This window comes from Anoplolepis gracilipes, chromosome 14 (genome assembly GCF_047496725.1).
Source record: "Anoplolepis gracilipes chromosome 14, ASM4749672v1, whole genome shotgun sequence".
NCBI lineage: Eukaryota > Metazoa > Arthropoda > Insecta > Hymenoptera > Formicidae > Anoplolepis > Anoplolepis gracilipes.
Genome location: NC_132983.1, coordinates 6,611,448 through 6,639,419, shown reverse-complemented (window position 1 = coordinate 6,639,419; position 27,972 = coordinate 6,611,448). Strand labels below are relative to the sequence as shown.

The following is a 27,972-nucleotide window of genomic DNA, read 5'->3' as shown; positions in this document are numbered from 1 at the left end:
GTGCGATTAACCACGATTCGCCGCCGTCGTTTAATTCGTTCGACTGACATCGAGTATGTGTATCGTTCCAACCAAAGCTCGCTCGTGCATAAAGTACGTGTTAATCGCTATGTATGTACATGTGTCGTGCAGCGAGTGAAAAATTTCGCTGCGATTATACGCGATTATCGCAGCGTATCTCGCGCGCAATTGTTGTCCCTCGTTCGTCACAAAAATTGCGTCGATAAGGTATTTGCGTACAATGGAAAAACAAAAAATATATATATATTTTTCGAATCTTTCGAAAGATAAATTTTCTCTCACGCTCGTTAAAAATGACAAATTTAGATCGCCAATAAGTTAGGCTGATACATAAAAAAATCAGCAATCAAAGTTTGTTACGTAAAAGTCGCCCTTAATTGATAATCGTCGTCGTCGTCGTCGTCGCGATAAGCAGGCAAAGAGCTATCGACATGCGCGATCATGCGAGGAGCACGCAGGTTTGCTACCCCGTTCAATGGCAAATTGAAATTAAGCTCCTCATTTTTCAAACTTGCACGAAACCGCGACGGCTAAACAGCAGCTGGCGCGGGGACGATGTAAATCAACTCGATAATCGTTCACGCGACGTCAACAATGACACGTTTATAAACTTTTAATATTGAAGCAGAATATAAATATACATGTATATTTTTTTTATATGTACATATATTGACAGGAGGCCCATATAGAATCGACTATCACAACTTGTCACTTTTTTAATAAATGAAAAATATTGCATCAGTAAAAATATTTGTTATTTACATCGCGCGCGCACGCGCGCGCATGTGTGTGTGTCTGTGTGCATCATATAATAAATGATTTGGATTTAAAACTGAAAGATGAGAGAAATAGTATCTGATAATTTTTTTAATTATATACAGGGTGATATAATTCCGGTAATAATTGCCCCACCTCTCTAGGACAGATAGGGCAAGTCAAACTGAACATAAAAGTCCTCTACCATTTTGCAATCTTCGTATCAATTACCGAGAATTTAATTAACAAAGATTGACAAATTCAGGCGAGTACAAGCGCGCGACGAGAAGGCCCATCCCACTGCTACGCGGTTACTAGGCGCGCTACTCATACACATCCATTGTCAGTGGTAGATCGCTCCTCCTATCATTCCATGAGCGTTTAGTAACCGCGTAACAGTAGGATGGGCCTTCTCGCCGCGCGCTTGTACTCGCCCGGATTTGTCAATCTTTGTTAATTAATTTCTCGATAATTATTACAAAGATCGCAAAATGGTAGAAGACTTTTATGTTCAGTTTGACCTGCTCCATTTGCCTTAGAGAGGTGGAGCGATTATTACCGGACACCCTGTACATACTGTATATAAGGTATATTGAAAAAGAGTAATAAGATAAAATCTGGCAAATAAAATGGATACTTGGTCGATAAAAGCACGTTCATTTAATTACAATCCTATTTATGGTTGTTAGTGATATAGGTTTATGATAATGGCGTTACGATTCCGAAACGGCATCGTGATCGAAGGCATTCGTGTTAAGCTGTAATATCGGCGAAAAGCGCGAATTGCGAGCGCTACTAAAACGACCAGCGTTTGTTGCCACAGGAAACGGAAATGCAGCGGCAGCAGCGCGATTAAGCACAAAAGCGGCACCCCGGGTTCGGCGTATATACGCGTGAGTATTTAATTCCATTTATCGGCTAAATCAATAGCGAATTGTTGTTTCCGACTGGCGGGTCGGTGGTATAAAACGATGTAGCTACAACAACAACGCGGATTGAAATGCGCGTACGCACGTATGTTATTCATGTGTGTATGCGTGTGTGTGTGTGTGTGTGCGCGCGCTCGTCTAAACGGCAAGCTTAATTAATTGATCGTCCTTAACTGCGAGTAGCCGTACACGGTAATAAGCATTACGAGCGAAGAGCAGGCAAGCTGCCATGCGAGATATCTAATTAAATATCGATTGACTTATACCTGCTGTGTCATTTATTTGTCTCGAGAATAAAGGCTGGCTTTTTATGAATAGCGTAAATATTAAAAATTTAACTGAATTACAAGAATTTTTTCGAAAACTCACAGTTTCTTTCTTGTAATTTCAAAATTAAACCTTTCTCCACTTGGTTTTAATTTTTTCCATTTCACCTGGAATTAAATTTTGTTGAAATTATTATTACTCTATCCTTTATATTATTTCATGAGGTAATATGGAATCTAAAATATGAGATTAAACTGAGATAAAACTTTTACATGTAAAATACATGTAATTATTATTCGATTTGTAAGAAACGTAAAAAAATGTCAAAAAATAATCTTCTGTATTAGAGAAAATTAAAATATTCGCATTTAATATTGTTTCCATAAATTAATTAGTTATATATTATTTCCAAAAAAAAAAAGCAGTTTTGGTTTCTACATAATAATAACCTGATCAAAGAAGCTGAATTTTCTTGAACGACTGCGATAAAAAGAAAGATCCTGTCAGCGCGTTCTATTGGTGATCCACTTTAGTAGAGAATGGGATCTTATAATGCCAGCATTGTGAGCCATAATACTTGCGAGCGTAAAAGCGATATTACGAAAATTCGTTTGCTCGTGAATAGCCATAATACTTGCGCTTTGCTTTTCTACAATATAGAAAACGTTATTATACATAAAAACAAACAATTCGATTTCATTACATATGTAAACTAATTGTATTGTTAATTCTCGTGCGTGTCGATAAACTAAAAAAAAAGTAATATCTCCGAAGCTTATCCTATTTTTTTTTTCGAGAATATATATTTTTCACAAAATATAATATCCATCTTCCGTAGCGTATCGTCCAAATCTCCGGAAATTCACCGGCAAAATTTGTACAATAAAAATGTGCAAAAAGAAGAAAAAGTTGAACCGCGCACATGGTTTTTTCCGCTGTGAAAAATTCAACGTGTAAATGCACATGCAGTTAGAAAAATCCGATGCGCGCGAAAACTTTCATCTCGAAGACGTGGAAAACTTTGGCCTATTTGATAAGAAATGTCAGCGACATTCGAAGAATGAGAACGCGAGTTAAACGCACAAGATATTGTACAAGAAAAGCACGAGGCGGAGGCAGGGGAAGTACGAGCGCAACGAAACGCGATTACATAATTAATGAGAATGGTGCGTTTCCGCGGAGGAACTAATTTTGAGAATGTGTGTATGTGTGTATGAAAAAGAGGGAAGGGGGGAGAGAGAGAGAGAGAGAGAGAGAGAGAGAGAGAGAGAGAGAGAGAGAGAGAGAGAGAGAGAGAGAGGCGCGACGCTGCAAAGTTTCCAGTATGATCCTGGTTTAGGAATCTTGGAGCTATTTAAGTGCCGGGGGCTATATTTATTTTCGCTTAAGTCGCTCGAAGAGCAACGTGTTTCATTATCTCGAAATGTCAAAGAAGATTGCCAATTACTAAGTTTTCGAATCTAATTAAGTGAAATGTTACTGCGTATTGAAGAATCGAAGATATCCGCCAAGCGTTAGAAATTAGCTCTTTCTCGATATCATCTGTCAAATTTTATTTTGTTTATGCATCTTGATCTCTTGTACACACATATACAGGGTGTCCGGTAATAATCGCCCCATCTCTCTAGGGCAGATGGAGCAGATCAAACTGAACATAAAAGTCCTCTTACCATTTTGCGATCTTCGTAATAATTATCGAGAAATTAATTAACAAAGATTGACAAATTCGGACGAGTACAAGCGCGCGACGAGAAGGCCCATTCTACTGTTACGCGGTTACTATAGGCGCTCATTGAATGATAGGAGGAGCGATCTACGACTGGCAATGGATGTGTATGAGTAGCGCGCCTAGTAACCGCGTAGCAGTGGGATGGGCCTTCTGGCCGCACGCTTATACTCGCGCGGATTTGTCAATCTTTGTTAATTAATTTCTCGATAATTATTACGAAGATCGCAAAATGGTAAAGGACTTTTATGTTCAGTTTGACCTGCTCTATCTGTCCTAGAGAGGTGGAGCGGTTATTACCGAACACCTTGTATAATATAAATGTAATTTTAGAAAAAAATAATTTGCAAAAAAGTTAAATTACTAAAACTGGAGAACCATATTTCTGGAAATATGAAATTCCAAATGAGTTCTGTCTCGTAATTTAGAACAGCGTTTTTGATATTTATTGCTAATCGACATTTGACTTCCATTCCTTAATAACGCGATAGGTTTTGCTCTGCCAGGCTGGCAATGACGAAAAAATATTAGCCTCGTAAATTTCCAGAATCGCGTAACGTCATCTGGCACGTAAAATCGATTCATCGTCTGCATTCGTGTACCACACCGAGTGACGAGTATTGTCATTAGCGGCGCCATTTGCCGCAAAAGTTTCTTCCCCGCGATATCTTTTTTCCGACTTTTATTCGATGTATTCAAGCATCTTGGTAATTAATTTTTTGCTACTCTTGTAACTATAATCGAAAAATGTAGATTAATGGGATTACTTTTGTTGTTGAATTTGTGGAAAATAAAGTTCCCTTTTACGTTGCCGAAATAGAGATTAACGACAAAATAAAATATTCTTACGTTATAATATTAAGAGATTTAAGAAGTTTGAAGCGCACCTCCCTGGAGGTAATTTTTTTTTATGATTAATAATTTCCGTGACAATTATTTATCCCCTCAATTTAATTAATTATTTCCATCAATTTAAAATTTGTGTCTGAGAGAAATTCAATATAACGCTTTTCTTTTTAATACATGTCTCGAGAAAGAGAGATTGATTTACATATATAATTCTATCATATAAATAAATAAATGACAATTTTCCTTCTTAAATGGAAAAAAACGAAAAAGAAAAGTTTAATTTTTCAATTTGCTGCTGTTTGAGCAATTTGCCAGCGGTTTAAAAAAGCTACGATCGGTCAGAGAGAACGTTAAAATAAAAGAATATATATTTCATTTTTTTCTTTCATATCCGATTCGTCGATCTAGAATAACTATGTTCACCGCTTCCACGCACGTGCGCACATATTCACTCACACATAACACGCACCTATGTATAAAGAGAAATAAACGTTACGCGAATATGCTTATGCATTTATCATGCATCATTTCCAAAGATTTATTTATAAATTAATAATAAAAATATCAATAACATATGAATAAACTGAAATAAATATATGAATGAGTTTAATATGTGTATCAATAATAAAAAAAAATATCAAACATTTCGTAAAACACATTAGTTTGACTATGCTGTGACAAAAGTATCGGAAAAGCGATAAGGATAATTTTTTTCTACCGTCCATCCTAATCTAAACCCTTTAATCTACTTAATATCAAGTTATCCCACGAGACACTAAGAAACAAATGATAAGGGTACTAATAGAAAAGCACGACGGATATCTCGATCACGTGTCACGCTAGATAAAGTGAGAGAGAGAGAGAGAGAGGGAGGGAGAGAGAGAGAGAGAGAGAGAGAGAGAGAGAGAGAGAGAGAGAGAGAGAGAGAGAGAGAGAGAGAAAGGAAAAGGGATATAATTATCTCGCTGTCGCCGTCTGGAAAACTCGACGCGATTAAGAGCAGAACTCGAGAGCCACCGAATGGAAGAACCGGTCAACGCGCGGAAGGCTGATAGATTAATCGTGAGCACAAAGAGCCGCCGAACAAAATCCATTAGCGCGGTCCACCTCGTTTCACCTACAAGAATGCGACGCCACCGGCATCGAGATATCGAGTATCGTCAAAACCTTTCCGGCTTTCATCCCTTTTAGGGCCGCCGTTTACGTGTAATATACGGAAACTAATGGGAGATGATCCGATATTATGACAATTCTGATCAATGATAAATTTCAAGAAGAAGATTTCGCAAGACTCTTCTCGCTTTGGTTATTCGGCCAAAAAAATCATAAAAAGCGCGCGACAAAATATAAGCCAATTAATAAAATCTCATGTGGCAAAAAATATTCATTTTCATATGCTTGCTGTTTATAAATATACAGGGTGCTCGGTAATAATCGCCCCACTTCTCTAGGGCAGATGGAGCAGGTCAAACTGAACATAAAAGTCCTCTACCATTTTACGATCTTCGTAATAATTATCGAGAAATTAATTAACAAAGATTGACAAATTCGGACGAGTACAAGCGCGCGACGAGAAGGCCCATTCTACTGTTACGCGGTTACTATAGGCGCTCATTGAATGATAGGAGGAGCGATCTACGACTGGCAATGGATGTGTATGAGTAGCGCGCCTAGTAACCGCGTAGCAGTGGGATGGGCCTCACGCTTATACTCGCGCGGATTTGTCAATCTTTGTTAATTAATTTCTCGATAATTATTACGAAGATCGCAAAATGGTAAAGGACTTGTATGTTCAGTTTGACCTGCTCTATCTGTCCTAGAGAGGTGGGGCGATTATTACCGAACACCCTGTATATGTCTGCAGAATATAAATTGCAAAGATATTTTTATTTTTAATTTTCATACTTTTTTTTATATAATATTTGGTCAATTAATCGTATCAAAGTATTATAAAGCAACGTAATTAAAAGTCAGAATCCGAAAAGAAATTTCCAAGTAGTAAAAACCTAATAACAATTATATGACATTTATAAATAATGATATTCTCTCTGACATATATCACGTTATTTATAACTAATAAAAAACGTCTGTAAAATTAACATACGTAAAAGAAAAAATAAGCTTTTAAACAAATTTGTACATTTTACGGCCATGTAGACAAATAGCAGTGAAGAGCTGTGAAGTAGCAGCAAACGTTATTTAATTGATTCTCTCTTGTTCGCAAATCTTGCAATATGTCAGTCGGAAAAGTAATTAAATGAGTTTGAAATTTCAGTCGCGCGAGAGTAGCACACATTTTCTCACTTTTCTCTGAAATATCCCTTTCTGAAATGAATTTTTTTTTCCTTTTCGTATTAATCAGAATCGGAAACGCATTTTATTGCATTCGACGCACCGATCGTACGCGTTGTTTTTAATTCTGCAAATCTCATATTGAATTCGCGGACGTACGAGCGCATGTCTAATCAACGACGAATCCGGATAGGATTGAATATCTCGTAATCAATGTTTTTGCATTCGCGAATTGTGTAGCGTGTCCAATTTTCGGGCGATGAATTATTTATGGCTTTCGCTTTTTCGTCGTCATAAATAACCAATTAAGCGTTTAATGGCAAACACGACGGACGGTCGAGCGGTCACCACGTTGACCGGATAATCGCACTTTTATCCGCTTATCTTCTTCTAAACCACACGGTTTCTCGCATAAAACATTTTAGCAGACGATTTAAAATGCAACCGCGTTATACGTAGGTTCTCCTTGAGGTAATCTAAACGGGCGTATTAGCTGCAATCTGATCGCAATCACATAATCGCGATTTAACTCACTCCCACGGCACGCGCGCATAATGTACACGTGAGATAATTGGAAAGTTTGAGTGCGAAATAACAGTGTGAAATGTTATTTTTAGCAAATTAGTAAAGCATTTAAAAAATAAAGGATTTTTTTTTGCAAAACATGAGAGAGAGAGAGAGGAGAGAGAATAAAGAAATACGATAAAAATATATAAAAAATATTGTGTGCGATTCTGGCACAGTGAGTTGTGCGTCTGCTTGCTGTGTCTCGGATTCAAATCCGACCAGAAATTTCGAATTTTTCTTCGAGTTAATTTGATCACCTCTCGGATGGCAATGGCAAACCACCGAAAAGTGGTATCTTGTCACAAAAATTCCCTCTATCTAGGCCGTTCAGAACCGGCAGTAAAAAGTAGGGCCCTTTGACTGCAGATAAGACGCACTCTGCAGTTGAAATTAGAAGGATAAAGCCATCCTCCTTCAGAGAGAGAAGATGGCAGTTGAGGAAAAGGGTATAGGAGGTGTAGGGTTGTAAAAAGGTTGATACACACGGCAAACCCTGAGAGGAGTCCGGATTAAACCAATTTTTACCAAATATATAAGAAATATTGCAATATTTATAATTAAAACTGTGCATCATGTCTCGTTTAAATGGATTTTTTATCTCGGCTAAATCATATTAATAAATGTTACATGCAAAGTAACGAAAAAAAAAAAAAAAAAAAAAAAAAAAAAAATGATAAAACGGATTCGTACGGGGAAAACATTGTCCTTGAGATGTACAAAATTCGAAATAAATCTCACCAAAGCGAAGAGAAGGATTAAAAAGGGAGGTTGGCAGATTTCACGGGATAGACGTGAGAACGGTAGAGATATTCGCGAAGCCTCGCGCGAATTTTGGAGTATGGAAAATCGAGAAGGTTTTATAACCCATGCATGGGCATTATTTCTGGGCTGAACAGACGCAAAAAGAGAAAGAGAGAGAGAGAGAGAGAGAGACAGAGAGAGAGAGAGAGAGAAGAAAGAAAAAAAAGAAAGACAAAAAAAAAAAAAAAAGCCCGATATCGAGCGCCGTGGAATTTCACGAACGAGCGATCGCAGCTGACGTGAGAAGTGCCGAGGAACTATGCGGAAGGGAAATTCCACCGGAGTAGACAAGGGAAAGGGGATGGAGAGGAGACGGGGTTGAAAGGGTCGACCGGAGGGAGGGTGGGCAGAAGAGAATATGTTGAGAGCCGGTGCTGGAAGAGAAAATAAGTGGGCGCCTCCAGCGCGGCTTTTATTGCAAAATTCATGCGAGCGAAGCGCAACGAGCACACACGCAATCGCGTCTAAAAATCTATAACACACGCGCGTGTTTAATCTGCGGAGAGGGTTCCTCTCTCTCTCTCTCTCTCTCTCTCTCTCTCTCTCGAGTGCGTGGCTAACGGAACGGAAATATTACATGTCGGCGATATGTAAAAAGCCGTTATCTCTCTCGAGACGTCATATGTAGAGAGGAACGACATTGAAAATTAATACGTAAAATGTTGTAGCGCGTGTCAATCAGCTTTTTACGAGCAAATTGTCCGAAAAGATAATTGGATAAATTTTCATAATAGCAAGGTAAAGAGATATAATTTTAATGACTTGTCAAACGTTTCGCAGTTTCAGGAGATGATATATCTTACAATTAATCTCTCTTAAAATCCTAATTTAATCTTACATTAATAACCGGAAATAATTCAGTTTAATTGCCCGATAATCACATCTGCTTGATAATCTTATCTGAATCTTGGCCAATTCGATTCTACATATGTAGGATAAGTTTGGAAAGAGAATATTGATTATTTGGAGAAAAGTGAAACGCTGTGAATTCGAGAGCGCCGGGATTAGGAGTAAATATTTTGACAGGCCAACAGATTTGCTCTTGCAAATTATTTAGCAGTATCGCGCGAATCAAACCGGCGCGCGGCGGGGCTCGTCTACGGGGAATAATCGGCGAATGTGCAGCCGTACGTGGATAATTCCATAGGAGGATTAACGTGGCGTACGCAGCGATGCAGCGGTGCGTGGTGCGTGCACCCGCGCATTCCGCCCCCTTAGATTTCAATTCCGACGCGCGATTGATACAGTTCGCGTAATATATAATCGGATTGTCGCGAGTAACGCCATTAATCAAAAGGCGACAGCACTTTTTCCCGCTTTAGAAAATCCCCACGGCCGTCGCATTTTTATTAATCGCACACAAATATACAATATATAATTTCATAACATTTCATAAAATTATCCTTTTCTTTTTATATAAGGTTAACAGGGAGTTTGCATTAAAAAAGAAATACATTTTTTATATATGTAATTTAAATATATATTATTATAAATTTATTTATAAGAAAATTTTAAATTTTAATCAATAGAAAGGTATCAAAAAATTAAATAAAAATTCAATAAAATTTAAATTGTGAGAAAACAATTTTGATTGGTTGGAGTGCGTGACGTCACAGTGCAATAGTTTCAAACGTTTGTTTTCTGTATTCTGTATTGCGATATTCGGGTCATTCTTGATCTCGAGGTACAAAGAAAAACAATTTATTGGGTATTTTTAATTGTACTTTTACATAGAGGTAAACAGGTTTTTAATTGTACATAGAGGTAAACAGGTTTTGTACGTGTTACCTTTGCCCATTTTCACAATAACTGGATATTTTAATAAATAAAAATAGTGTCTTGTCACTGTATATATTGGTTAGGTTTGAGGAGACGCTTTTTCACGCTATTTAGCGCTATTAGCGTCTCCCCGAATGCAGATATTGCACTGTGACGTCACATCGCGTTCGGGAGGACTCGGTCGTTTCCGGATCGTATTTGACAATTTCAAATAATGTAATTTTTATTATTGATGTTCTCGCTTAATTTGCATTAAAAAATGACGAAAAAAATAATTACATTTAAAACTATATATAAATTATAAACTGCAATTGTTTTTCAAAATCATGCAAACTTCCTATTGTGATAATGTTGAGAGAATAAATAATGAGAGATGCTATAGTAAGCTATTACACATTTAATGTATTATTAAAAATAGTAATATTTTAAAACGATTAATAAACGTTAAAGTATTTAACGTTAGGTATATAGAGACATGTTTTTTTTTTTTCAGCACTAGAACGAATCGCGTGCATAAAACGCGCGTTGATTTATTCAAATTGTTATTTGTCAACGCTGCGCTTTATTTCTTCCCTTTGCTCCTGGCACGCTCGATGAAGCCTCGTCGTTCCCTTCCATGCACGTAATAATTCAACGAGCGCGAAGCACTCATTACGCATTGCATGCATTATGAGGCTGTCGATCAAAGGCAGACATCTAGATGGCTAAGCATCGAGCAATGAGGGTACCTCGCGAATTAACTCGAAGAATGACGAAATTATTTCAGGCGCGAAAAATTCTTAATCATTTTTAACAGAGGTATCGAATCATGTAAATTAATACATTTTTTTGTCCTTGCCTCTACTCGGTATATTTTTATTTAATTTTTTTATCTGCGATTTATGTTCATAGCTCTGTCTCCTTTTTGCCTCTCTTTTATCCTGGATAATTATACGAAATAAATTGCAAAATATGAAAATATACATCTCCATTATTAAGAAGAGAAATATACGGCAGTTTTCATCGCATATTTCAAGAGCTGAATATTCTTTTCAAGCATTTTATTTTAACAGCGGATGAAATTAATTTATATTGTTTCATTTATTTTTTTCCCTACCAACCCTCCCATCCATCTCCTCGAGTTCGATCAACACTCGCAGTATGGTTTCATCTGAATGCCGATCAAAAGAGGCCGTCTCTCACTCCTCGCGCCGTCAATTTCCGTCACAATGCGCTGTAGCGAACTTTTGACTGTGGTCATGAAAGGGGGAGCCGAAGCCAAGGGAAGGAAGGAAGGTTGTAGAAACTCGCGAACGTCGGCGACGAGATGTCGACGTGCAGATGAGGCGACAAAGAATAGAAAAAAAAGAGGGTTCGCACAAGTGGTTCTCGACGAATCAAAGACCATCCCCCCCACCCCTTGTGCTTTTTAACCCGACCCGGTAGGGGATGTACGCGCAGCGTGCAATATTCAAAGATGCTAGACATATCCATGTTTCTCTCTCTCTCTCTCTCTCTCTCTCTCTCTCTCTCTCTCTCTCTCTCTCTCTCTCTCTTTCTCTTTCGAATTTTTATTCGATTAAATAAACAACTTGCAAAGAACGACGTAGACGATAGTATCTAAATCAAATGCCCCTCCTCCTTTGCAAAGTATCGATTTTGCCGCGTGTTTCTGTCGCTCTGAATTCTTATTTAAAGGAAGCTCGCCGATGAAGCCATCATGCCTACGATCTACAAACTACGGCACGTCGAATATATTTAGGCCGAAATAGATTGCGCTATATTCAATCTATATGCATATATCAACCATTTATTTTGAAAATGTAAAAATGAAAAGTTTGCTGCAATTGGCAGAATGGTACTATTCATATGAAAATCTCATTCAATTCCTATATAATTCCTCTTTCGCATTCACTTTTTTTTTTGCAATTTAATTTTCGTCATTTTTAAAACACACAAATTAATTTTCTTCTTTATAAAAAAAAAGTACATTTTAATATAAAATGGATTTAATTATTTGGTGCGGTTTTTTTAAATAAATTGCGTGCATGTCAATCAAACACTATTGAGGTAAAGTATATGTTTTTCTCTTTGTCCAAGGTCTAAAATTTACCTATCATTTTCCGCTTCCTTGATTTGCCAAAGGGAGATTATATCGAAGCCAAGCCAAGCCGAGCTATCAAGTTTTCCGCCGAAAGGAAAGATAAATAAGACAGATCCTTCTTATTCTTTCTCTTGATTGCGGCATAAGCAAACTTCTTTAAACTTTCCGACTCTGAGAAAAAGTATAGTAAAAGCGGAAAAGTGAAAGAGGGCGAATCTGCGCGGACGAGAGCGTCGTCGAAAGTTTACAGAGAAAAAGACAGAGAGACAGAGAGAGAGAGAGAGAGAGAGAGAGAGAGAGAGAGAAAGAGAGAGAGAGAAGAGGCAGATTGGATTGGCATTGCAATTTCCATTCTAAAATCTTGGATCCATGCACATCAAGAGTCGATCAAAAAGGCTAAATCTAGAAAATTGAATATCTAAAAACAGAATAATAGATTCGTTAAATATAGAAAAAGATTCACAGGAGTGTGTAATTGCTACGTTTAAAAAAAATTGAAATACTAATTAATCACACATCATAGTAGCATCTACATTTTTATTTTTCAAAGTATATGTACATACATTTCGTTGCTGTTTTTTCCGGCTCTGCTTAAGTGAAATTGTAATTCAATAATGCATACGTGACATTTTACTTTTGAAATTTAATTTAAATTAATTTATTTAAAAAAAGCAATCATAATAAATTAAAATAAAATATCGTAGCATCTCAAAAAATGTCACACTTGTTTTCAATAAATAGCTCTTCTGGCGCAATCTATTTCTATTTTACGCTATTTTAGAATCTTTTTGCAAAAGAGATAAAGAGAGAGATAGTGACTTTAACCGCACTTTGGTCAGACAGAAAGGAATGCAGACCTTTCTGCCGGCTAAAATATTAAAACAGGTCCAAGGTCAGGAAGCTTGCCAAGACCGACACGTGTAAAGTTCACGGTTGCGGTCTCGCTCCTAGAGGTAATCGAGGTTGGATTGTATCGAGAGAAGCCAGTGACGATGCTCGAAGACTGATCGGATGCTACGGACCTCTCGAAAGCTTTTCCATCGTGTCGAAGTTGTTGGACAATTTGGTGCATCTTCTCGCGTTAAAATCGAAAAAGAGAGAGAGAGAGAGAGAGAGAGAGAGAGAGAGAGAGAGAGAGAGAACCACTTGCACCTAGTTGGAAGGTAAAATCGAAACTAGAAGTAAACTCGGAAAGGAGACTTCGAGTTCGACGAATGCTTCTCTCCGTTCGAGAGAAACGAGTTAAGTAGTAATGCTCGGCGACTGATCGAACGGTTCGCCTCGAGCGTCATCCACTTGGCCCGAGTACTCGGCTGAGCGATTCTATTCACAACAGGAGACGAACGGCCGATTAAACGAGAGGTCGGAATCTTTTGTTATTCTTGAATATTAGCTATCGGCAAGGCAACTTAAATCGTGGAAAGCAGACGTTATACTGAATCTATTACATTTATTTGATAATAGGGAGTTTGCATGATTTTGAAAAACAATTGCATTTTATAATTTATATATAGTTTTAAATGTAATTATTTTTTTCGTCATTTTTTAATGCAAATTAAGGGAGAAAAATCAATAATAAAAATTACATTATTTGAAATTGTCCAATACGATCTGGAAACGACCGAGTCCTCCCTGAACGCGATGTGACGTCACAGTGCAATATCTGCATTCGGGGAGACGCTAATAGCGCTAAATAACGTGAAATAGCGTCTCCTCAAACCTAACCAATATATACAGTGACAAGACACTATTTTTATTTATTAAAATATCCAGTTATTGTGAAAATGGGCAAAGCTAACACGTACAAAACTTCTTTTGTATCTCTATGTAAAAGTACAACAATTAAAACACCCAATAAATTGTTTTTCTTTGTACCTCGAGATCAAGAATGACCGAATATCGCAATACAGAATACAGAAAACAAACGTTTGAAACTATTGCACTGTGTGACGTCACGTACTCCAACAACCAATCAAAATCGTTTTCTCACAATTTAAATTTGATTAAATTTTAATTTAATATTTTAATACCTTTCTATTGATTAAAATTTAAAATTTTCTTATAAATAAATTTATAATAATATATATTTAAATTACATATATAAAAAATGTATTTCTTTTTTAATGCAAACTCCCTATTTCTGAGCGAGAGACATTCCATTTAAAAAAATTGAATTTTCTTTATCACTAATATATTATTTCAATTTAAAAAATATATTTTTTTGTTAACGCTAAAATATTAATTGTCGCGCGAAAAAATAATGTTACTATTTGAGAAATTATTAATACCTATGAAAAAAAATTGATTAAAAAAAAATAGTAAATATGAGATTTTTATAGTCAAAAAGTATTAATAAACCTCTTAGCAATTATGAGACGATATACTCACGCGCTTTAACACGCCTCTTTTATGTACAATGTCGTGTGTTTTAATGCGCGTTTCTTATTGTTATTACATTCAAAAGTTCGCGGCACAATGCGAAGTCGGAGAACAATGCCGGGGGTGCAGGGGCGGGCGGTCTCAAAAGAACGGCGCTGCGTTTGGCCTCATTGTCGCGGTGTCACGCGACTATTCTTGAATGGACGAAGTTGCAGCGCGTCTCTGATGGAGTTTCTTGCCCGCAATAGATTTTGCTGGCGTTTCCGCGTATATCTCCGCTCGACTACTCAAATGAATTTCTATCCCCGATTCGTAAGCAGAGATTACACCTCAACATCGAAGTAATTCGCTGCTCAAATCTCTCTCCCTTTCCCACCTCCCTTTTTGTCCGTTCACGTCACGAAACGTATATCTTTGCAATTACACAAAACATTAATCAACGAGTGATCAATTTTCGAGATTATAAGTATTAGACATAATACGTATTTTACTGGAAAACTATCAAAGTTTGAAATAAATTTTATTTTTTTAAATGCTTACGTTAATTTAAATCAAAAAATGTGTTTTTTAATCAGTTTAAATCATCAGATAACATTAAAACTTTTCAAGTATTGTTCATATATTTATGATTTCTTTTATTTTTTCTTTATAATATACGATATATGAATAATTATAAATTAAAAAAAAAAAAAAAAGCATATTTCAATTTTCGACAAATTTTAGAGATATTTTTCAGATTCTGGAAAAAAAAATTTGATTAAACAAAAAACCAACAAACTTTTCTTTGAATATATTTCTACAAAATTTCGTTGATATAAATTCGTGAATAAAAGCAGCACGATGTAGAAAAAGCGGTGGCGCGTACTTCTGTAACTAACATTGACGCACGGTGAGATTTCTCATTAACGGGACTAATTGATATTTGGCTGGCGTGCTGACCAGAGGCATGTGGCATGCGTTTACCTGTCGCCAACGCCGCTTGTCCACGGTTACCCGCGTATTGTAATCCTCTCCGATGGAGAGAGGAGAGCTTCCTGCAGAAGCATTCCTGCGGGGGTTCAATTAGAGGGTTCAGCTCGTTACACGTGGATGTAGCAGAGGCGAAAATCAAACCCAAGGCGTCACCCCGGTCCCGTAGTGAATTACTACATTGCCCGTTATAATTACACGACATCTCTCACCGCGACTGTTCGCGACAAGAGCGAGAATATCTCGCGTAAGCGAGACGGTGGGTTCGAGCAAGCCTCGAAAATAAAATCTCTTCTCGTTATGATTTTCAAAGTTGCAGATAAAAGACGAAAGTTCTTTCCCCAACTTTTGCCGCGTCTTTCTCGCAAACTCCCTTCTTTCTCCAGCAAGTCTTTGCAGCAAAGTTTGAACTACAATAACAATGATTCCAGAAGAGCGTACAAAAATTGAGAGCAAATGAAAAAATTACTTCGGTGCATTATCTTCTTAATAAAAATAAAATTCTGTTATTTGCGCTTAATACTAAGACACAGATTGATGAATATCGAACGTACGATTTAATTCTTTTTGAAATTACAAATTATAGAAATGTTTCGCAAATGCCCAACTGTTTTTTTTTTTTTTTTTTTTTTCTTTCATTACATTTGTTATTACTTTTAAAATCATTTTTGTAGCTTCCTACCAATTTTTCACAAACTTTGCGCGTAATGTAAAAAAGAAACGATTCTAAATACAGAATAAAAGAGATAGGGAATAGTTACCGACACTTTGGCCCATCATTGATCCAGTAGTCAAAGTTGTCATATTCGATTAATGGCGGCATAGGCGACGGGAGAGCAATCTGGAAAGTTTGACGCGCGCCGGGCTTTCGAGCTTAATCTACGGCCGAGTCAAATATTGGACTTTCGCGTACGCCAGGAACAGCGAGGTTTATTGAATTCCGTATTGTTTACACCGCGCGCGCGAGTCCGCGGACGTCGTTTAATTGGCGTTTGTCACGTCGCGGAAAATTGTTGCTCGCGTGAGCCATACCGCGAGTTTCCAGACTCGCGGCGTGACGAAGAAACTTCATTTACCGCCAATTTCCTCAAGTATAGAGCAAACGAATCGGACGGATTTGCCTCATGGTGAAAAACACTGTCAAAATAGTCAAAATAGATATTTTCCGCAAAGTTTATTATATTACTGCAAATGCAATAATTACATTGATAAATGTACAATTAATAGGGAGCTTGTATGATTTGGAAAGACAATTTCGTTTTATAATTTATATATAGTTTTAAATGTAATTATTATTTTCGTAATTTTTTAATGCAAATTAAACGAGAAAATCAATAATAAAAATTACATTATTTGAAATTGTCGAATACGATCCGGAAACGACCGAGTCGCGATGTGACGTCACAGTGCAATATCTACATTCGGGGAGACGCTAATAGCGCTAAATAGCGTGAAATAGCGTCTCCTCAAACCTAATCAATATATACAGTGACAACACACTATTTTTATTTATTAAAATATCCAGTTATTGTTGAAACGTTTGAAACTATTGCACTGTGACGTCACGCCCTCCAACCAATCAAAATCGTTTTCTCACAATTTAAATTTTATTAAATTTCAATTTAATTTTTTAATACCTTTCTATTGATTAAAATTTAAAATTTTCTTACAAATAAATTTATAATAATATATATTTAAATTATATATATAAAAAAATGTATTTTTTTAATAAATTGTTTGTCTTTGTACCTCGAGATCAAGAATGACCAAATATCGCAATGCAGAATACAGCAAACAAACATTTGAAACTATTGCACTGTGATATCACGCACTCCAACAACCAATCAAAATCGTTTTCTCACAATTTAAATTTTATTAAATTTCAATTTAATTTTTTAATACTTTTCTATTGATTAAAATTTAAAATTTTGTTACAAATAAATTTATAATAATATATATTTAAATTACATATATAAATAATGTATTTTTTTTAATGCAAACTCCCTATTGCAAATGGATTAATTATCTCAAAATTGTGTAAAGTACAATTTCATTTAAATAAAAGGTAATTTTTTTTTCTGTATATTTGTCATTTCAAAAACCTCATGCTTATAATTTAAAAGAAGTTTCAAAGTTTTCAAGTCGATTAAATTGATTAGCGTAATAGTGTTTTTTTTTTTTTTTTTTTTTTTTTTTTCAAAATCTGACACTGATACTATATTATTAATAATTGATACATAGTAATAAATGTCTTTCTTTAAATAAAGACAAGCTTCGGTGGTAAAATTTGATACACGCTACTTTCTTGCTGAATAACCGATTCAAATGCGTATTTAATAAAACGATGTGTCATCGTCGAGCACCGACTGCGTCGTATCGACAAGGATTAGGAAAAACATTCTGACGAATGCACGATAGCAGGAAAGTGGCCTCGTCACCGGAAACGAGGGTGAGGCGCGGTGAAGCCGGGGAAAAGACGGAGAATAAATGTGCTATACAGAGAGAACGACAATCCCGGAAATGCCTTTGCAAATCAGAGCGATGCCCGCCCGCGTCAGTTCAAAAGAACCGTCCGTCTTTCCCCACCTCCCTCCGTCTCTCTCTCTCTCTTTTTTTCTTTTATTTTTTATCTCCCTCTTTCGCATTTGTTTGGTCCTCCGATTTTCTCTGCGCTCTATCCTCCCCATTCTCCTAGGCCGTACAATCCCATCGTCGCTAAGTCGCGTTTTCTCGAAGGGAGATGAGAGACAGGGGGGAGGAATGCGCTTTGAAGAACGTCTTCGGTCCTCGTACGGCGGGATACTACTTGCAAAGTAGAGCATGTATAAAATATATATGTAAGAAGAGAAAAGAGGACGCGCGTAATTTCAAGAGAGAGAGATTCGGACGAGCTCGTTACGTGAAAGAAAATGCAATGCACGCTGAAGACAAGGGTGGAACGAGAGAGATTGATTTTCAATGTTGGTTTTTTGCGCAGTGTTTAGGAATAGCAGAGCCGCCAGAAAGAATTTATTCCAATCATATTTTAAATTCGAAAAAAAAAAAAAAAAAAAAAAAAAAAAATTATTCTGAACATCGATGGTATAACAATTGTGTCATTCACGGGTCGAATAAATATATAAAGACTTGATTGCAGAGCGCACAAAACAGACTACATTTTAAAAATTATTTTTTAGAAAGGGTTTCTATATAATATGTCATTTTTGGGAATGATGGATGACGTATGAAATATTCGTTGTATACATTTTGAAACAAATACATAGCTTGCAAAAGTAATTTATCCCGAAATTTTTACTTCGCTATACATGACATTTTAATTACAAACCTTCGATTGATTGCAAATTGAAATGAAAACAATATAATCGCTTGGAATACTATATTATTGAATTGGCAATTCTATAAAATATTTCGTGGCGAAAAACAAACGCATTTAGATTATCTTGTTCTATTTGAAGCAGATATGTATACTCGGTTCGACATGTTCGTGTCAGAAAGGCTGATAAAAAATAAAATAACAACTAACTGCGGATATCTATTTTGTTTACCGCTGCAATCAATAAAACGCATTAAAGCGCCTTATCGTTCGCGACCGCTGCACCGCGGCGGATAGACGACCATCCATTCGCCGACGACGATGCCATCGTCGCGGTGGCTGGTTACAGGATACAGAAAATCCAGTAACGAAGTCGTTTCTTCGCGGATTACGAACCGGATACGCTTCAGTGCCTTTTGTGTAGCGAAAGGAGAGAAAAGGAAAGAGGGAGGAGATGAAACGACGAATAAAAGGGTCCACCGGGTCGTGGATTTCCTTATTTCTCACAGTCGATAAATCTCTCTCTCTCTCCCTCTCTCTCTCCCTCTCTCTCTCGCTCTGTCTGTCATTCTTTTCGGTCCGCGAATTATGTTTTCATCAGGTTCGTTTAACGATTCACGACTGACGAAAAAGTGTCGCGTCGTTTGATCGGTGGGTGTATCTGTCGTTGGAAAATAATGTCCTTTGAGGATTATTCCGTCACGTCGAGCACCGTAACGCGACGACATACGGACGAACGACGAGGGTATTAAATTAAATGAAGGGTCGTAATTTGTCCTGTCGCGCGCAGACAAAGCGAATAGACATTGTTTGAAGCGAGATTATAAGCGGCGACGCGCGCCATTAAATTGTTAATGAGGATTTTCGCATAAGGCGGAATATGTGTGAAGCCTGAGACTCTCTCTCTCTCTCTCTCTCTCTCTCTCTCTCTCTCTCTCTCTCTCTCTTTCTCTCTTGTCCTGTTGCAAATCCTGCGAAAATTGCAACGATGCACACGCCCTGAAAGATCCGCACGCGTGTTTCCGGCTCTATCTTATGCTACGCTTTATGTAGCATATAGTGGCAAAAAGGCGTTTTCGCGCTGTTAGCGAAGGCACGTACGATCCTTTCGAGCACGTACATGCCGTGACAGTCGCATGGTTGCGCACGAAACCACGATGTAATTATATGAAAAATTGTTGAAAAATAATGTCGCGCACATTCTCGAAAAATCCATTTATTATACGAGATCGACTGAGGTTGACTCGCAATCAATAGGGAATTTGCATGATTTTGAAAAACAATTGCATTTCATAATTTATATATAGTTTTAAATGTAATTATTTTTTTCGTAATTTTTTAATGCAAATTAAGCGAGAAAATCAATAATAAAAATCACATTATTTGAAATTGTCCAATACGATCCGGAAACGACCGAGTCCTCCCGAACGCGATGTGACGTCACAGTACAATATCTGCATTCGGGGAGACGCTAATAAACCTAACCAATATATACAGTGACAACACACTATTTTTATTTATTAAAATATCCAGTTATTGTGAAAATGGGCAGAGGTAACACGTACAAAACCTCTTTTGTGTCTCTATGTAAAAGTACAACAATTAAAACACCCAATAAATTGTTTTTCTTTGTACCTCGAGATCAAGAATGACCAAATATCGCAATACAGAATACAGAAAACAAACGTTTGAAACTATTACACTGTGACGTCACACCCTCCAACCAATCAAAATCGTTTTCTCACAATTTAAATTTTATTAAATTTTAATTTAATTTTTTAATACCTTTCTATTGATTAAAATTTAAAATTTTCTTATAAATAAATTTATAACAATATATATTTAAATTACATATATAAAAAAATGTATTTTTTTTTTAATGCAAACTCCCTATTAAATGGTAAATAAACTTGTATTTGAAAAGAGAACAATATTTTTCTAGATACTTATATTATCAAAGTAATCAATTGCCAAAGCGCCGATATTTCTCTTTTTTAAGAGACAAAGTTACCAGTTGGACTAACTCAAAGACAGCTCGAAAATCATGACCCAATTTTGAAATAAGCCGGTCTAGACTTTTCGAGACGCGTTACTCGACGTGACTTTCAACTCTTGAAGTCTGCTCTCGTAGCTGGCAAAGAAGAAAGTATCACGTCTGAATTATGTCTTAAAAATGTCAAGAGCACGAGACGCAATCTGTCTGGAAAGCTCGCATTGGGACGAGCTAGGATTTTTGAGACTTGTAAAAAATGTATCGTAAATTCTCTACCACCGGCACAGAATACAAAACGTAACTGTATACTGAAAGCTTTCTGTGAATATGCTTTATAAAAGCACTCGTAAAACTGTAATCGTAAAAAGTATCGAAAATCTTTTATATGTATACATATATGGCGGATGTATAAAGCTCGGGAGATATAATTTATTTAATTTGCTTCGCAAATAATTCATTGTACTTGATTACACATTTCTTATTTGTACATGGCCTCAATTTTTTATGCACACAAAATTTCGCTCAACACAACATTTTGAAAATTTGACAGTTCAAACACGTGTTTAATAAATCGCTTTAGAAAGACACAAAAAGTGATATCACAGAGGATGTTTCACAATCAGACTCGTTTCTTGAACGGATGATGGATCAACACGCCCCAATTGCAAGCTATATCATCCCCCGTCCACGTCTTCTCGACTCAACTCCTCCTCGGCAACACGCACAAGGAGAAAATATCACGTCAGGATTACGTCTTAAAAACGTCAGATACACGGTGCTTACCCGAGAAGAAGCTGTAGACGCGTCTAGCGCCAGAATGGCTCGGGGGACGGATATGAATTTCTGGAAAGGTTTGCTTAAGCAAATTGCGAAATGTAGTCTGCTAACGGATGGGAAGAGAAAGAGACAAGGGGATGGCAAGGTTCCGGAATATTGTGCGCCTTCGTTTCGCAGATATTCGGACCACCGTCCGCGTCCTCGCATCTGGGAAACCTTCTCCGGCAACGAGAGAAAAACGAATTTCGGCGGAAACGTCGGTCGCGAATGAAATATTGCCGCTTGGGCTCTGAATGAGAAATGTTTGTCCGGAATCGTGATTAGCTTCCTGATAATTTGAAAATATTTGTTGAATCTTGAAGATTTAGAAGAGCGAGTCTAGGATTTGTTATTAAAGTGCGTGCTAATAAATTAAACAAAAGTATTTTTTTCTTTTTTTCTTTTTTTTTTTTTACAAAAAGACAACTGCTTATTTTTATTTTTGTTCAAACAAAAGCTTCTCAATCGGGATTCGTTTAATTAATATTTCGTAGTGATTTATCTGTGTGCGATTCACCACTTTTATCATAAATTTGACGGAAATACACATTTACTTCTCAATAAAGTCTTCAATACATAAATTACAATGAAAATTGTACTTCATACACGCAATTCTCTCTCTCTCTCTCTCTCTCTCTCTCTCTCTGAAAACCAAACAAACGCTAATAAATTGCGACTGAATACGAAATCCCTTGTCAATAATGTTATTCTCGTAAACGAATAGTCAGTTACGCGGAACGATTGTTGCAGTCAACGGATTACGAAGCAAAACACGATTTCACCGGGGTATAATTTTCTAAATGTACTCTACTAACTCGCTAAAATGATACTCGACGTTTGATATTTTCCGCGATCCACGATGAATTATAAACGGGATACGCTCGCGGTAACGAACATCGAAATAAATACACGATAATCGGTGTAAATCTGTCCGCGTGCAACTATAGCGGGATATAAATATATATATATATATATATAGTATACAGTACCTATAGCGGCTATCATAAATACAACTTTTGCTCTTTGAGTGCTCGGTCGTCAATGCGATCATCAATATGCAACTCGCTCACTGGAAATTGCGCCGCTCGCGCGAGATTACGTTATACTTCTGATTATGGCGCCGGGAAGCCATTCTCGAAATGGAAACCAATTGATTCGTCAAATATATCTACGATAATCCAATTGCGCTCTCGCATAAACTAAATTGTCAGAGATAACGGTATCAGCCATAATCAAATTGTGAAAAGATATAATTTTCGAGCTAAAAGTTATTTCGAAAAACAGGATGTCTCCTCGAATCTTGTAAAAAAATTTCCCGATCTTCCAGGTACTTTTTTGCTCAAAATTCTAGGGAAAAAGAATACTTGAACAATTTTTTTCAAATAAATCTTTTTATCATAAACGCCTTTCTAATGCTTTTCACTCGTACAAAGAGAAAATATACTGAATAACTCTCATTAAGAATTTTTAACTTTTATAACATTTTCATTTTTCATAATTAAAAATTAAAATAAAGAATATGTACTGCATACTCAATATTATTAAGCTCTATTGAACATGAACGAAGATAAATATATGTATATTTATAATATATAATTTATATTACAAGAGCAAAACTATCAAAGAGAAAATTTTTTTTGTTTTAATTCCCCGAGTCCGCAAAAAATTCTCTGAAAATTTTAATAAATAATGTATGTCGAGTCTTATTTATAATTTAAAAGGTTAAATTATTTGCGTACCTGCGTGCTGAAATTAGCACGCGCTCCTACAAAGGAAAACTTTATTTTGCTTACGTTAATAAATGCTCGGATAGATGAGCAACTTTACACCAGGATTCGCGGCGGAACGTCTCGAAGCAAGTTTTCGCCGCTGTAAGTAACTCGCGTTCCGGAAGTACCGGCAACAGCAACAAGGCATTATCGAAATTCCATACTTAACGACGACGACGACGACGACGACCATGGCACGGAATTAAAGCGAATTTAACGAGCATCCTTGACTGGCAATTAAGTGCAATTGGCCTCCGCCGTCGTGAGCGACTATTCCGTCGGAGATGCCGGATTAGACGAACGCACCGTTCAGTTCGGAGAATTGTATATCGAATTGTGCGTAAAATTTTCAGCGCGGGCGTGATAACGTCAAATTCAATTTGCGACTCGAATTCGAAACGTCGTTAGCCGCTGTCGTCGTCGTTGCCGCTCATTTTGCAACGTAACTCGATTTGTCTTTCATCGCGTGTAACTGACGTATCGAGGTCGTTGATTCGACCAAATTATCGCATGACGTATTAATTTTCGTTTCATTAGTCTTTATGGATTAATACAATATGCAAATTTTCGAATTCCATTGTCTCATCCAGTTATATCGATATTATTATGCTTAGAGTTTTTTTTTATTTCCCACGCGAAATTGACAAAAGCCGAATTAATATCGCAAATTATCTCCTAAACGAAGTATTTAAAGGCTATAGCCGGATAAGCATACAAAAAGTGCCCCCGACGTGTTTTTAAATAATACTTGGCCTATCATTTCCTCGTTGTAAAAGAAAATTTTCCTCAAAATTTCAGCTCCTTAACTTTATTATTTCCCAAGTTATCGAGAAAAATGTCATTTTTAGTTTTTATTTTTTTTCTGTAAATATTCGAGATGATCGCATATCGATTTTTTTCAAGAAAATAAATAATTTTACGTCTTATTATTAAAAAATAATAAAAAAAAAAGATTTTCTATTTTTTTCATAATGTTGCACCAACTCGAAACAATTGAAAAAATTTGAGAGTATTGAGACATATAAAGAGAGTATTCTATAAAAGTTTGGTGATTGAACCTCGAAAGGAACGTGTTAAAACAGCCATTTTTTAATTTCATTCTTTTGTTAAAAAATCGAGCTTTTATTCGAGATTAATGAAAAAATATTATTTTTGTGTCCTTTGTCGATAAGTATTCAGAAAAAAATCGATATGGAATCATCTCAAATATTTACAGAAAAGAAAAATAAAAACCGAAAATGTTGTTTTTCTCGATAACTTAAATAATAATAAAGTTAGGGAGCTAAAATTTTGAGGAAAATTGTTTTTGACAGTGAGGACATGACAAGCCAAATGTTATTTCAAAACTCGTCGGGGGCACTTTTAGTATGCTTATCCGGTTATAATAGCCTTTAAACCTTTTTTTAAAACTGGTAGATACTACAAACATGGAAAAATTTAGAAAACGAGAAAAAGAGAGAGAGAGAGAGAGAAAGTGAGTTGTAGAGGTAATATATAAGTTGAGGTAGAAATTTACGACGACAAACTACGATTCTGACTTTTTTCAAAAGGATAACGAACAGGAATAAGCTCGACAAAAATTTAATGCAGTTTGTATGTAAAAAATTAAAAACAACGGTAGACCGAGCCGGTAAAAATCATCATAACGGCGAAAACTAAACAAAAAAAAAAAAAAAAAAAAAAAGTACAATATTCTTTATTACCGGTACGCGAAAGTTTAGTCGCATTATCAGAAACGTTTGTTCGTGACAAGTTGTGCGTCACGGGGGAGGGGGGGAGGACACGTCTCGTATAAACGAGACAAACTAGATATTTTTTTTTTTTTTTCACCGACAAGTTTGCCAAATTACAGCGGCGTGTGTACGATAAAAATTTCGGCACCGAGAAACTCGTTCGTCACGCAAAGCCATAAATAATCGATGAACGAGATCACGAACAAAATGTGCTTCGATTCAGCACATTTCCCTCCCTCTCCCGAGTCTATTCCGGCTACAGAATAACGTCAATTTTTCGATAACGCGAGAATACCCGGTTAATTAAATTAGCACGATGAGAGGTCGATGCTGTATCATCGTTCACATATTCAACTCTATAACAAGCATAAACATATCATCCAAATTCACATTGCGTTTGTTTGCAAAGTTCTTTTTGTATACTACAGCTCGATGAAAATGAAGCTCAAAGCAAGAACATTATACAAGATGTAAATTAAATTACACACGGTAGAGTGAAATAATTAATTAACATGTAGTTTGAAATTTAAGTTAGTTGAGTCAATCTTGAAAAATGATTGCATTTAAAACATGGAAATGTAGAAATTTTATAATTTCCCAATACATATTTTTATTTTAAATGTTTAACATTTTTATTTAAAATATTAGAAACTATCTCTCTCTCTCTCTCTCTCTTTTGTAAACACAATTTACATTTTTTCATTTTTTAAGTTTAATTACAAGTATAAACATGGATTGAATGGGTGATAAATAAAAGCATAATTATTATCACATCATGTTATTACGTTAAACAGATCTTTAATTTAATATTCTAATGAAACGAATCTCGCTAAGTAGCGAAATCAATGCTCCTTTGCATCTCGATTATAAACCGTCGCAAATATACAATGTCGGAAATTACTGCCGTGAACTGCCAAGCAGCGGAGAATGACGGTCGGTTGCTCTGTAATTAGGCGAATACGAGAAGATTTGAATTGTAGACTGCGCTTCCGCTTATCAAATGCGTCAGGGACGGCGCAAGCAAGTATCAAAATCCATTATCAAAGCGGTGACTAATGGATTATTAAAAAATAAATTTCAACGAAAATATAGTAATTCAATTACCATACGTTCTAATCGAACTATTTGCAGAGAATTGGTTGCCAGAAATAAATCGACGATTCTTGTAAGATTGTGCTTGATACCTTTTTGAAAAATGAATCCTGATCCCATTCTAATTAATCAATCCCCGTCATTTCATTGAGAAATTTTTAAAGGCAAAGTATACGACATGGCGGCAAACGACTTTTTTATTGCACCGCGCGTAAATGGAAGAGTTCTCTTATTACAATGGCCAAGCATTAAATCAGTAAAGTTCACAGACTCTCGCGGGGGACGACGAAAGTTCCGCGGCTAATGACGCGGTACTTTTAAAACGATTGGACTTTACGCGGCCCGTCTATGAAGTATTGATATAAAATTTAGCCCCTCGTATATATTTCGCGAAAACTTTCGCCAACATAAATACTCCGCGCCAACAAGTACATGCTAAAGATAATCTCATGGATAAAAGAAGCTTGATTCTCGATTCACTTTCCCTCTTCTTCATTTTACGAATCATTTCGCTCAAGAATATTCATTCCCAGCTATTTTCCGACCGTTTATCTCAAGTGCAAAAAAAATACGCTGTATAAGTATTGAATATCTATACGTGTATAAAAAAAAATATTTAATAGAAAACAATATGTGTATAAAAAAAAAAATTTCCATAAACAGCTAGAGGGGACCTTACCTGAAAGTCGAACTTGCTGAACTCTTGCTGGGCGTCAATGTCTACGTTTCGCGGGACGATGATAGGACACGTGGCGAGTGACACTCGGGCGTCTGGTGACTCGCTATAATCCGGGGTGACAGAGGTCAAGCTGCTGCGGTCGTATCTGAGCTCCTCGTTTAGAATGGCGGCAGCGGCGGCTGGACCTGGATGTCCCGCCGACGACGACGACGACGACGACGACGACGACGACGACGGCGGCGCCTGGACCTGGCTGACGTAGTACAGGCACAGCAGGAGCGACAGCACCACTACGCCAAGGACGAATACGCGGCCGGAGCCGCGACGTAGTATCTTGTACATGATTCAATCGACTCGATGCGACTCGCGTACTTCGTAAGCTCCGCGCTCGTAAATCACGGTGATTCATCTAGAGATGTAGAATCAGCAACGATCATCGACGATCGATCCTTGGCTTCGTCCTTTGTCGATTCCATGGAACTTTGCGGCAGAATAACCTTAAACGAGAAAAGATTTCTTCTTTTAACCCTTTGAGTCATGAATTTTTCTAATTATCAGTATTTTAGAAAATTGGTATAAAAGGGTTTTTGGGATCGCTGATTACGAATCCGATTTAGAATCAGATTTTCAAAATTCAAGATGGCGGATCCAATATGGCAGACGAAATTTTACTTTCGCCATATTGGATCCCTATATTGAATTTTGGAAATTAAATTTTTCTTTCCTTTAGATTCAGATTCTGCGATCTAAAAAAACCTTCAGAGAAAAAATTTAAAAAAGAATACGACTGTTACTTTGAATTTAGAACAGAAAATATTGTTTTTTATATATTTTTTATCAAAAAAAGGAGGATTTAACAAAAACAACACGGTGGAAAGTTCTAAAAAAAATTCTGAAAAATACTTTAGAGTGTACTAAGATTATAAAAAAATTGCCGTATTTATTGTCATAATAGATTAGTACAAAATGCATTTTTTCGTAAAAAAAGTACTAATTTTGACTGTTTGTTTATATATGATATTTTTGTAATTAACAATTAATGACTGTTCATATTTTTTTTACACCTATTGATGTTCTAGAGACTCTGTAGAAACAAAAAAGCCGGTATTTGTTGATAAAAAAGTAGTTAAAACAATAAGAAACTAGGAAAAAAAAGGTG

The 27,972-nt window shown here is 36.4% G+C and overlaps 1 protein-coding gene and 1 long non-coding RNA gene across 2 annotated transcripts in view; one reads left to right on the top strand and one right to left on the bottom strand.

The window, feature by feature from the left end:
- LOC140672887 (uncharacterized) overlaps positions 1 to 26,928 on the top strand; it is a 107,563-nt gene extending 80,635 nt beyond the window's left edge. The window contains exon 4 of the long non-coding RNA XR_012047971.1: positions 26,798 to 26,928. This is a non-coding gene — a long non-coding RNA (uncharacterized lncRNA). The remainder of the gene's footprint in view (positions 1 to 26,797) is intronic.
- Alpha-man-iib (alpha-Mannosidase class II b) overlaps positions 1 to 27,155 on the bottom strand; it is a 94,046-nt gene extending 66,891 nt beyond the window's left edge. The window contains exon 1 of the mRNA XM_072905325.1: positions 26,814 to 27,155. Coding sequence (XP_072761426.1) covers positions 26,814 to 27,155 — 342 coding nt within the window. The remainder of the gene's footprint in view (positions 1 to 26,813) is intronic.
- Between the last annotated feature and the right edge of the window lie 817 nt (positions 27,156 to 27,972).